Source organism: Podarcis bocagei (assembly GCF_964188305.1).
Source record: "Podarcis bocagei genome assembly, chromosome: 17".
Lineage (NCBI taxonomy): Eukaryota > Metazoa > Chordata > Lepidosauria > Squamata > Lacertidae > Podarcis > Podarcis bocagei.
The window spans coordinates 24812875-24826283 of record NC_138143.1 but is presented as its reverse complement, the minus strand read 5'-3'; the positions used below and the strand labels follow the sequence as shown (position 1 = coordinate 24826283).

The following is a 13409-nucleotide window of genomic DNA, read 5'->3' as shown; positions in this document are numbered from 1 at the left end:
AGTGCCACAACCCTGCAGTAGTCCTTAACTGGACTTAACCGTCCAGGGGTCCTTTACCTTTTACCATATTTTGGTAATGGATTCATAATGCTCCTTTTTAGTGGATGGTTACTGAGGTCAGCTTTGCCTGCATCATGATTGTGCAGCTTATATGCGGGGAGTGAGGAGGGAATTAAGGGACAATTTTGAATCCAACCTGTCTGCCAGTAACTTTCCTGCCCATGTATAAGCTCTGTACTATGTACTAACAAACTTACATCAAAGTAGGGTAGTCCATCTCTTTCCTAGACATATATGAAGATGACGTCTTTTACTGTTCATAATTAGGGAAATTAATCTGCTGGCAACTCACCAGTGCTTTATCCAGCACCTGAAAATGCTAAAATACAACCCAATTTGTAAAACCCTGTGCTTTTAAGTTTTAAGTTTAAGAGTTTTAAGTCAGCGAGTGGTTGTTTTTTATGTATTTAGAGTCAGATACTAATCTGCTCCCCCCCTTTTAAAGAGTTTTCTTAGGTGTAAAAATGATCGCTCCCTTCCTGCTTAAATTAGGGAAGACTGAAAAGGAATAAACATTTCAGTTAGGCTGGCATTGCCTGAAATAGTTGGGCCCATTTGCAGAAGGTGTAACACGTGTTGTTGTTTTTAAGTATTACTTTTGCACTACTTGAGAATTGCACAAAAAAGTGAAAATAAATCGATAGATGATGTTCTGATTGCATAAGACCATGCACATCCTTTTATGCAAGAGGAAACAGAAGAACCGTGATAGGGCGTGCCTATTACAGCACTTTGAACTCTTGCACAAATGTTTGTCGAATAACTCCTAACTATAGTCCTTCTGCTTATTGTTCTTTAGCTTCAATATAGTGCTCCTTGCAGAGAAAGATTTCATTTAATTAAGTAGCTTGAAGCTGCGACTAAATGGAGGTGGATTTGGGAATTAAACCGGGCTGGCTGCAGTAGATGCAAAACTATTTATTCTGCGCCTGTGCCCCTATTCCTTGGTGGCTCTCCTCCTGTAGATTCATGGGAAAGTGAACATGTTGTATTACTGCCTGTGAAAGCCGAGCAGGTGTCCAATGCAGGCAGGTGGATCCTTGAACTCTGCCTCTCTCACAAGTTGACTCCAGGAATGTTCCATTAACAGGTGGCTCACTGATTGGGACACATGTGACATTTATCGAGGGAGCTCCTGGGATGGCAGACAGCTCTGTGCAGAGGCAGAGGGTCTGTGCTTTTGATGAGGAAATTGCTGAAACTCATGTCTCATTAGTGTTTCCTAAGGTTCTTTGGAAGCAAACAACAGTTTAATTAAAGTCTGACGTAAACACATTTCTGCACTCCTTCCCCGCAGCATTTTATCACATTAGAATTGATCAAAATAGTTGCCTTGGGCTGACTTGAGCAGATATACATCTGGAGCGCCATTTGTGCAAGCTGCCGTTGAGCTGGCTACATACATTATGCTTCACAGCAACTCTCTCTCTTGCCTTCCTTTGTAGATGGAATTACCTTGTTGGGAGATGAGTTGATCTAACGTTCTCCCCCCCCCCCCAATTTGCATAAGCCTTTATCTCTTTGATGTGCTAGTGTTTTAAATTTATAACATAACGCGGTCCAGACATGCATATTCCTTACCTTTATAGTATTATGCAAGAATAACTTCCAAGCTTTTAATCTAGCCATACCTCCGTTTAATTCCACCACCAACTCACACCAGTTTTATTCAGAGACGTGTATGGATGTTATGATCTTGTGTTGTATTAGCATAATGTTTATTTCTAACTGGTGTCAGCTAGAGATGCCAGCACTTAAAATCCTGTAGAGAAGCATTAATTGTTTATCTCTCCACCACCCCAAATGAAGGAGATATATATGTGGTTCCCATTCTCTAGTCTTCTTGACACAGTCCTGCTGTGTATTCTTTTTCAGTTACTCCGTATTATCACTATATATATATTAAACCGAAGATGTAGAAGAATGGATTGTCATATTTTAACAGAGCATTAAAAAGATACTGCAAGAAATGTCATTTACAGAACATTAGTTGATAAAACCAGTGCTGAAATAAAAATTGTAAATTGAACAATTGCTGCGGGTGGTTGTGTAATATCTCAGTACTTAAGGACTTGGTGAAAAGAATAACTATTGAGCACATGGAAAGAATAACATTGTAGGTGCCTCAATCTTCAGTGAGGAGGGCATTCCACATTTAAGGCACTAAGAAAACCTGTTCTCCTAATGGTCTATACTTGGATTTGGGACATCCTTCAGAACTTAACAGCTGGGCAGGTTTTCCTTCAGATATCTGGGTCTCAGGTTGCATAGAGCTTCGTACGTCAACAGTATAAACAACATCTGGTTGGCCACTGTAAGAAAAGGATGTTGGACCAGATGGGCCATTGACCCAATCCAGCGGGCTCTTTTTACGTTCTGAATAACATCAGTGTGTTGAATTGGGCCTGGAAGTTCATTGCAAATCCTGTGGAATTGCAGTAATACGATTCCAGCTGGCTAACTCGCTAACCTGGCCACCGCATTTTGCTGTAACTACAGCTTCTGGGTCATCAGCGAGGGCAGCGCCAGGTAGAGTACATGCAAAATGCAAGATTTACAGTAATCTAGGGAGGTTACCATTTTAGTGCTTTTTGCCCTCACGTTGGGTGTGGAGCTTCCATCACCCCCCTCGCAGACCATTTTAACGGAATGTCTTCTTAGCGCTGAGATTATATAAGTATGAAAGAGTCACCTTGCCAAAAGCAAATATTTATTAAATTTTATGAAGCGAATGTTTATAATGGCTGTTGTGCTGGAGTAGAAAGGATGTTGTTGTCTAGCAAAACGAAAAGATGCTAACCAAAGAAGAAGGGTGCTGCTATTTACAACTCTTGTAGATGCAAGTTTATGTTATTAGATACTGATTTCAGTTATACATTACAATGAATATTCATTTTTTCAGTATTTTGTCTCACTCTTCCTAGTATTTCAGGGCCATTATGCTCACATCAGCTCGGAGGAGTCAGTTAGGCTGAGAAAGAGCCCCATGTTCTCTTAATCCACAACTCCTTAAAATTTACACAAGGCAAATTAATACTTAGTTTGTAAAATGGCTTTTTATAGAGGTTTTCCTCTATATCTTTTGATACGTGCAGGTGTTTTTTCTGGAATAATATTGGAGACACACTTCAAACTACACTCAAAAACATTTGTGTGTCTACTTCTTTGTCTACTCCCAGCAAGTGGATAGGTAGGCGGTCTCTGAAAACTAATCATGGGAAGGGTTCCTCCAGCTTGCTTCCTGCTCATTTGCTTCACATTTCTAAGATTTCTCAGAAAATTCTTGGAGTCTTCCCAAGAGTTTTCTGAGGTCACTTCCAGATGAATCGTATATTGAGCAGGCGTTTGGATTCGTTTTTGCAAAATTGTGGAGGTTATACGCTGTTGTTGCTGAGTGGTTGTTATGCTCTACTTTCCCTACCACAAAAAGTCTGGATTGTGCTGGAAGTTGCTTTATCTCAATGAACACACCACTTATCTTTGCTGTGGGCTATGAAGGTGCACTCTTATTCTGCAAATGTCATGTGTTGGCATCTACCCAATTGTGTGAAAGATTCACGCCAAAGTTCAACATTCTGGAAGCGCCCTCAGAGAGAACTGGAAAAGACACTTGAGTCTTTGGCAGCTTTCTGCCAGTCCCCCAGCCCCCAAGTTCTCCATAATCAGTCTGCCTTCCCCCCCAAATCTGCTCTGTATACAGAGGCAGTGAGTGATTGCAGGGTCATTTTTTAAGACTGAAGTGTTTCCAGCGACAATGAAGGATTCTGAGCATACTAAGAAACTTCTGTTACTGCCAGGAATCTTGGGTGTGGTGCTATCCATTCTTCCTGTTTGGGTGTACTGAACAAGGATAAACTGAAAATTTTGGTTTTCAGGGCCACAGCGGCAATGGATGGCTTAAGAGTGAAGCTTAATGTTGCCGCAAGTCCCCCCTCAACACACACACACACACACAGAGAGAGAGAGAGAGAGAGAGAGAGAGAGAGAGAGAGAGAGAGAGAGAGAGACCCCACAAGGTTAATTTTAGGAAAGGGGCAGTCAGTGGATTCATCCTATTGCAAACCAGACTGAAATTTGCTGGGGGTCTGGGCTTTGGCAGTGGAGTAGAACCACTTGAGGTGCCATCATTAACACTGCATTTGTTCCAGGCAAAAACTTAACACTTTTCTCAGACGTTTGATGAATTAAGATGATTTTTCTGCCCACTAATGGTAGATTTTCATTGCTGAAGTTTTTACTGCTGTTTCATTAGGTTTTATTTAGGTCACTCTACGGCTTTTAATATAATGCAATGTTCTTCTCTTTTTATCTTATACGATGCTGTATTCTTTTTATTTTTAAACATTGCTCGGAGTCCCTTCGTGTGCCGGGTGACTGATAAATAAGAATGGTGCTATGTGATCTCTGGGCTAACATATCTATTATGTCGTGTCGTCACTGCAGATATGTCTTCTCCTACAATGAAGAAACCCGAAAAGCCTTTGTTTAGCACTACATCTCCCCAGGATTCTTCACCAAGACTGACCACTTTCCAGCATCACCATCCAGGGATCCCGGGAGTTACACACAGTGGTGAGGATGCAAGAGGGATGGAAAAACTCTGAACCCCGAGCTAGTCTTTCCACAGCCACAATAACACCCCTTTTATTGACTCAGTGCTCAATTTAATGTTCAGCACAAAGTTACATGAAGGAAGAGATCCTGAGAATTTCAGTGTGCTTTAGCTAGAATAAATCTCTTGAAACCAGGGGGGTGGGGGTGGGGGACAGACTTTCACAATCCCACCCCACCCCAACATATCTATATTATATGTCACAGAAGTTTATTCACTGCTATATGCTATAGTTTCCTGGGATGACAAATAATCTCAAAATGGATGTGAATCTGTAATTCTATGTTACCGGTTAGATATTGTTCCTCCCGTGTTGAAATTAATTATCATAATGAGATTCTAGTGATAAAGAGATTTACATGCAGAACTTGAGTAAAATTATTTCCTTGAAAATAAGTTCATATGAGTAAAATAGCAGTTAGGATTTAAACAGGCAATCGTTAAAGCAAATAAGAACAAAGAAACAAGCATAGGATAAAACATGTGAATAGAGTACGAGATTAAACACAGATAATTGATGAATAAGAACTGATAATTAAAACAGATAAGGACTAAAAGACACGCAGTTCAGAATAAAAATAAGGGAATGCTTAGGTTATGAATCACAAAGGCTTATAGTATTGATAACTTCCTGAATTTAATATTTCCTTTCCAAGGGTCTTTCCATTAGTAAGCCATAGAATACATTCCATAGGTGCAATATTAAATTAATAGCACAATCTCTTGCATATTTTCTTGGAAATAAGTCTCATTTTGCCCACCCATGTAAATGTGTGTAGGATTGCAGCCAAAGACGTAGCATGCAATTTGAACAGGTTTATTTCAAAGGCTTAAAAAAGGGTGTTCTGAAAGGGTGAACTATAAATAGGAAAATGATTTCTCTCCAACACAGATTTCCTCAGTTGATAGCAAAATAGTTCCTCTCTGTTTCCTTGCTACTGATCTAAACTCAAAACATGAAAGGATTATTATTATTTTTTGCTTAAACAACTATCCCTTAGCGTTGCATATTTAACTGCCGCCTTCTTTACTAAGAGAGATCTCAGAAGGACCTAACAACCATCTGAATCTTCTCCTTTGGGCACATAATACCCCGAATAACTGCACTGAGAAAATAATGAATAGGATCTAGAGGAAAGAGGTTGGGGAAATTAGCATAAGCAGAGGAGAGAAAAGGACACTTATAGAGGAAATGTGTATTTGTGGAACAGCCATATGACCCATCAAAGAAAATAACTGCCAAGGAAACAAAACTGCTCAAGGAAACACCAAACAAGATCCTTCAGAATGTCTTGCAGCACTTCACATTTGTATGGTTTTTTTAAAAAAAATATTGAAAGCATCTCCTTGAAATTGCTTTCAAGCTTTCTCCCTGTGTGCTACGAAACAAGCATAATTGATAGTTTAAAAAATCTTTAGTATTTTAAAACTGACTCTGCCATATAACTTACAGGGTCTTAGGCTATGTACAAAGCAAGGTGTCCCCTCTGACCCATGTTTAAAGCCTCTTATTTATGCTGCTATTCACACTACAAAGGGAGCAGGGTGCCAATTCACTAAAGCTGACATCTGCACATGCGTTGTCATCAGCACATGTGCCACAGCTTCCTGATATGCACACACCTCAGCCTAATTGCAGCTTATGTTTTCCAATTGGATGGAAGCTAGTATGAGGCACAGAACATTGACCAGGAGTATTTTCCTGGAAATACATCTGCATTGTGGCCAACAGCATGCGCACTTGACTTCGAAGACCAGAGGTGGGAGGTGTGCTGGAGCCAGTGTAAGCAGTAATGTGTACACAGCATTAGTATCAACTTTGTCTTTAGCTGAAATGCTGAAGACGGATTGTTGCACTTAGGAGAGCATTATCATGAAGTTTTAAAGCAAAGCACTTAGTATCTCATTAGCTGCTGGAGTTTTGATGCAGTGATGTGCTTTGAAAATCTATAGATACCATGGACCACTTTCTCCCTTTTGTGTATCATTCCACAAGGGTAGTCTAGTCCAACCCCCTTGCAATGCAGGAATCTTTTAGCCCAAACTGTGATCCTGAGTTTAAGAGTCTCATGCTTGACCAGCTGAGCTATCCTTCACACATTATCCCCTTATATAAATAGTATGTGATTGTTGTGTACATGTAGTGACATAATTTCCATGCCCGGTGCAACAACTCTGTAGTAACCAGATATTATGTATTACAGTGTTTTAGACATTCCATACACTCTTGATAGAGAAATTTGTAGGGTGCAGGAGAATTCAAGGAAAAAATTATGTATAATATACAATACTATTTTTGTCCAGTACAGATACTGTCATTGGGCAAGGTATTTTCCTCGGCTCGAAGTTGAATATTCATTAGTATTTTCACAATGGGCAGCTAATTATTCATAGTGTTGTTGTTTAGCAATCCTTCCCCTAACCCCAACATACCGTATTGGCCTGAATATAAGCCACACATTTCCCCCCAAATTCTGATTGTGAAAAGTTAAAGTGCGGCTTATATTCGCGACCTTATGCTGCCGCAAAATGGCGCGGCTCCCCCCCTCAGGAAGCAGCCCAGGAACGCATAGCAACAGTGCGCAGGCTGCCCACCACTCGAAGCCTCCCCTACATCAGATGAGAGAAGGGGGAAGGGGGGGAAGACCACCGGCAAAGCAACATGGCTCCCCTCCAGAAAGCAGCCTGGGAGCGTGGGGCAACAGCGCCCATCCTGCCCAAGGCTCCCAAACCTACCCCAAGCCGCCGAACTTTGCGGGTGCAGCTTATATTTGGGTCAATACGATACATTAGCAGGGGCGTAGCACAAAGCATTGTGGAATCATTTGCTAACTCTTACAACTCTTTGTTTCCCCCACACAGAAAATTATTTTGGGTCATACTTGATAACTAAAATACGTTTTCCGTAGGGCAATAATTTCTATATGTAAAGAAAAGTTTGAATAAAGTATGTGAAATGTGATTATTTGGCCTTTTATGCCTTTAGAAAACAGCAATGGTATATTTAATTAACAAAATTTATAGAACACTTGATTTCAAGAAAACAAAATGTTGCAATCAAAGGTTTTTGAGCAACATGAGAACAAGCCTTTTCTGCAGTGGCTCCTCATTTGTGGACTGCTTGGCGCCTTCATTACATAGCTTTGGCACCAAAAACATTTCTCTTCTCCCAGACCTTTGGCTAATTAAGCAATCTGCAGCCTTTTAAACTGTGTGAGCGGTTGTTAGTTACTGTGGTATGTATTTTTGTGTTTTTATATTGTAAACCACACCATGATCCTCAGATGAAAGGTAGTATAGAAATTTAATAAAGGATGATGATGATGGTGGTAATAGTGATTTTAAGATGTTGCAGATGAAACCTGTGAAGAAGGCAAGAAAATAAATCATTATTATTATTTGTCTGATATGGGTTTCTCTTGCCATGTCATGGGTGCAAAGTTTTACCGTAACGAAAGGTCCTTAACAAATTCTGTTTTTCTTATCTCTTCTAGTCATCTCAACTAGAACTCCTCCTCCACCTTCACCATTGCCATTTCCACCACAAGCTATTCTTCCTCCTGCGCCATCTAGCTACTTCTCTCACCCAACAATCCGGTATCCTCCTCACCTGAATCCTCAGGATACTCTGAAGAATTACTCTTATGACCCGTCCAGTCCACAAACCAGCCAGGTACTGTAGCGCACGCACACACACAAAAATAAATCTGTGAGTAATCTTAGGAGGAATGTGTTCTATGAAAGTTCTTTTTTAGATCTGATTGTTGCACCTGTGGTCTACAAGCTGAGTCTTGCAGCATAATTAGTTCAGCATCCTTTTAAAATTAACTATGGATGGATAAAAGTGGAACGATCACTTGTAGTCCAATTCCAACCACTCTTGCTTTTGTGGATCACAAATTATTATATTTGAATGACGAATAGAGGATAGTCCTACATTTGTTTTTTTCCTCCACCCCAGGAGTTCTGAACTCAGAATTATGCCATGGTTTTAGTCTTGTGAAATGATAACTGTGGGGAAACAACAAGGGAAACATTTGTGTACCTCGTCCGTAGTTGACTATGTGAGCTTTGGTTGTATACAAGGTTTTCAAGCCTGTGGCTGGTAGAGCGTTCTTACTTTGTGTTTAAGTCGCAACCGTTTATGGCAGTTAATGTGGGTGAAACATAGGGATGAAGTGCTTGCTTCAGGGAGAAACAAGGAATGTGCTAATGTAAACCCCGCTAGAGAGAGCAGGCAATCCTATTTATAGACTAGCCAGTGTTAGATAAAATCCTCTTGAGTTGCATGCAGCTTTGCAGTGATTTGCATGCATTCGGCAAATCTTTGAACTAGTGGTGGTGGGGAAGTTAAGTTAATAAGCATTGCACAAAAACGGAAGACTACATTTCTAGTTGTTGTTATTTATATAAAAAAGTTGCAAATAAATGTGCAGCAGTTCACATGTGTTTCCAAAGCAGCAGTGAAGTCATTTGTAACAGACTTGTGTACAGCTGTGCGCAACAGCATCAGAACATGTCATATGCAATCTAGTCAGACTGAAATATCTGCAGTGTGTGTTATTACAAAGTTCAGTTTCTGGTTTCACTGTCTTTTCCTCAGTGCTCCTGTCAAATCCCATAGTCCACCCTGAGTGTATTTTAGGTGAATTGCAAACAGATATTCTCCATAATGGATAGTAAAGCACATGAAAATGCATTTTAATTTCCTCTTTCCTTTATAGTTTGAAATTGTGTTAATTCTGTTTTAAGCACTTCAGTTCGTAAGCCACTTTGTGGTTCCAAAAGATGCGTACAAGAAAAGTTAGAGAGATACAATTAATAAAACAAGAACCTAGATATTACATTTAATTCAAGGCAGCATAACATAAGTACCGGCCGGGGGGAACCAACAGCTTGACAGCCTGGCAGAATAAAAATATTATGGCTGCTCTCCTAAAGATTACTGGAGTTGGAAGTGTTTCCCCAGGAAGAGAGCTTTGCCAAACTGTAGCTAGCACTCAGAACGCACTAGTGAATTCTTAGAAGTATCCTAAAATACTATCCTTGAGTTTCAGTTCTACTGTAGCAGGTAGATTCACTATTTCCTGTGCTTTTCAGCCTTCAGGAATGACTAACGCTGTCTTGCCAAAACTGAGTTTTAGTTTATTCATTCTCATGCTATCCATTCTTGAATTCAGACTGGTGCTCAAGGATTTAACCATTACACCTGGGTTGTCTGAAAAAGAAGCAGAAATGAGTATGAACCACATATTGATGATACCTTATCCCATAAGTTTAATGTAGACATTATTCAGCTTACAGATAAGATGGAACTCTGTGCAACAGCCCTGCCAAAGTTCAACAGCAATACCCCAGCACCACTTTTGCCAATAGACCTAGGATATAATAGCAGAAATGCCTATTTACTGTTTTGATTGTAAATCTGTTACTTGCAGATGTGAAAAGACAGAGCATGTGATTTGTATGCTATAGCAATAGAATTTGAGAAAGAAAGAAACTTTTCTGTATTCATTGAAAACTTGCTTCCTTTGGACAGTTCCAAAAGTCATTGTAGCTATTGGACTTCAATGATGGAACATTCTCATCCCATCCCACAGTAAATGTACGCTCTTACATGCAAATAAAAAGTATTAATAGCCTGATCCTAAATATACTTGGAATTAAGTCTCAAATTCCTTTGGAACTTACTTTCAATTGTGTGGATTGTGTTACAGCCCAAACAATGCAGAGAGTTGTTTCCCTTAGAGTATTAATCCTAATTCTAAATGCTGAATGTCACATTTTAGTTACAAATTGATGTCAGTGTCTGGATTAAATCTCCCACAGTCTCGTTCATATACACCCACCTATTTTTTTGCTTAGACTGAAACGGAATTGGGACAGTAGAAACTGATTTTATTTTGTGTAAAGTTTCCATGAATAATAAAATCTAATTACGGCATCCGTTAGAAATCCTTAATGTTAATTCAGTGTGGAAAATCTAAGAGTTCTATTGTTGTTGTTTTCCAAACTGATGTCTCAATTAGACATTATTAAGCAAAAATATGCAAATTAAAATTGGTCTTTCAGTGTTGTACATTTTTCAACTATTTAGTGATTGCTTTACTTACATTTCAGTTTTGTAGATAATCTTTTAAACCTATCACATATTAGTAAATTGATAATACTTAAGATTTTCAAGAAAACTTTCAACTTTATAATTGATTTCATACCCTTTTGATGTTCTGCTGACAGCAGCTGATCGCTCTTTAATACTGGGAAACAGATATAATTAAGGGGATAACGCTCAAGCACCATTGTTTCTTGAGAGGAAGCATCTCAAATTAAAATAATGATTTACTAATAACTTAAAACAGAATTTACTTTGGAGAGCGGCAGCTTTCTTCCTGTATAATATCAAGATCCCCTGCTTTCAAGTTTTTCAAAAAAGTTTTCATTATAAAGACACATTAGAATAAGATGGCAAGGGCAAAACTAGCCATTGTGAATGTCAAGCAAACTGGCCCATTGCTACTTTATTGGAATGTTAGTATCTTTTCTCTATTACAATTTTTTGTTCAATAACTGCTTAGTTCTTGCTCATTGGTTTCATGTAATCTAGATTCCACCCCCCTCCAATATATGCAAGAGTTTCACATTTACCTGTTACTCGGGTCTTCCAGTACAGTCCATTGTCCACCTAGCTGTTAGATTCTAGCACATCCCTTGCAGTTGTAAGCGCTCTGTGCAGTGCGGTTGTGAAAGTGTTGTGGTGATGTGACATTGCCAGTACAATGGTACCTAGGGTTACAGACACTTCAGGTTATAGACACTTCAGGTTACATACTCCGCTAACCCAGAAATAGTGCTTCAGGTTAAGAACTTTGCTTCAGGATGAGAACAGAAATCGTGCTCCGGTGGCACGGCAGCAGCAGGAGTCCCCATTAGCTAAAGTGGTGCTTCAGGTTAAGAACGGTTTCAGGTTAAGAACAGACCTCCAGAATGCATTAAGTTCTTAGCTAGAGGTACCACTGTAATGCCTGAAAAGGTCTCCAAAGCAAATGTATCACTGTAATTTTTAATAGCTATCCAATTTTAATCACTATACCAGTTAAAAGTGCTCCCCTGATGACAGCGACAGAACAAGCCGATCGGGCGCCTGGGGTGGCTCGCCTGCCCTGCACCCAGGGGCAGGGCCAGCCACCCGCAGGATGGGGCCAGCCAGGGTAGGACGCTCCGTGGGGCCTCCAAGGAGTCTGCCTGTCTCCTCCCACTCAGCCACCCCACAGCTGAGGGGCAGGCGGCAGGCAGACCGTTTGGGGCAGCACGGAGCCTGTGGGAACCCAAGCCACCATGTCACTCCCAGGAGAGATGCATGATTTGTGCACGCTGCAGACCCCGCGATGAGTGCCACCCGGCATTTTGTCACCCCCCTCAGTGGTGACACCCGGGGCGACCCACCCCACCGCACCCCCTTCCTCTGCCCCTGCCTGCTGACCACATCAGTATAAGGAGCCTATAGACCTTTTCAAAATATAGTAGTAAATTGGCCTAGCTGTTACCCGAGCAATTCCTCACCATTGTTGAACCATTTGCTTTAGATGATAGAAGCATTGTTGTTCCCACCTGGATTTCACAGTTTAAAATATCACATCTGTTCAACCGCAGCAAATTCCATATACACTTACTAACTCATTACAACACTGGTTATCAAGCTGTTGTCTCTGATTTGGGATTTGGGGCAGCAACAGAGTGTGTCTTCATGGCTCCCAAGGTGGGCACCTGCATGCCAGGTATGCCAGCCCAGTCCTCACCACAACACCAGCCCATTCTGCTTTGCGAGGCTGGCATAAGGGCACATACCTGTTGCGTCCTCCTCATGCCGCTCTGCCAGCACCCCCCAGATAAATGGCCCCAGGGCCGTCACCCTGGCAGCCCCCCTCACACACTATGCCCCAGATTTGGGTAACGGTTGCTTGAAAACTACAGCCCAGTGGTAGCACGTGCCCACTAACCAGTTGGGTAAGCATAAAAGGAAAAGAAATCTATCCCATTTTAATACCATTGTCCTCTTGAAAACATGAGCCAAATTCATTGGCAAGTGTTGGGCTGGACATTCTATCCATCGACGGACGGAGTGTCTGTTCATGAAAAAGAAATTCCATGAGCAGAAGCTCCTTCTGCTCATGCAATTGAGTGTTTGGATCCAACAAGATGGTTTTGTACAGAGGAAAGGCATACTTACTCTACTGAATCTCAGACTGTTGATGAACTCTACACTGTTACCTTTGATATTTTTCTGAATTTTGATAAATTTGGTGGCTGGATGAAACATTGGGAAGGACAGACTTCAGGCTTGTGAGATTTGTTTTGTGTTTACTTATTCCCTGAGATTTACCCACAAAAGAAATATACTTAGAATTTTCTTTTTTCAGTGGTGCCTCTGAGTAGCTGCTGGTCTTAGAAGATCAGATTTGAGTTGCGCAAACAGTACTTTCACACATAAATCCATTACTGGTTACTCCCAAATTTTCTTAATTTCAGCATTCTGATTTACGTTAAGGGTGTCACTTGTCATTGCAGTAGTTAAACTGGGCGGCAGAAATTGCTGTTGATCTACCAGTAGATTCCAATCTGCTTTCTGCCCACCCTTATATCAAACAGCTTTGTTTTTTAATTATATTTCTGAGTGCATTGGAGTTATATTCTGCAAGATTGGCATCAGCATGTAAAGTCATTCGGCACACAATGATTC

General features: G+C 40.6%; 1 protein-coding gene across 16 annotated transcripts in view; it reads left to right on the top strand.

Annotated features, from left to right (window-relative positions):
- NFIB (nuclear factor I B) overlaps nucleotides 1-13409 on the top strand; it is a 307373-nt gene that overhangs the window by 248012 nt on the left and 45952 nt on the right. For all 16 annotated transcript variants that reach the window (XR_014003291.1, XM_081176522.1, XM_081176529.1 and 13 more), the window contains exons 7-8: nucleotides 4504-4632; nucleotides 8167-8345. Coding sequence is in view for 15 of the 16 variants with exons in the window: in XM_081176522.1 (XP_081032648.1) it covers nucleotides 4504-4632; nucleotides 8167-8345 (308 nt within the window). In the remaining variant the exon portion in view is untranslated. The remainder of the gene's footprint in view (nucleotides 1-4503; nucleotides 4633-8166; nucleotides 8346-13409) is intronic.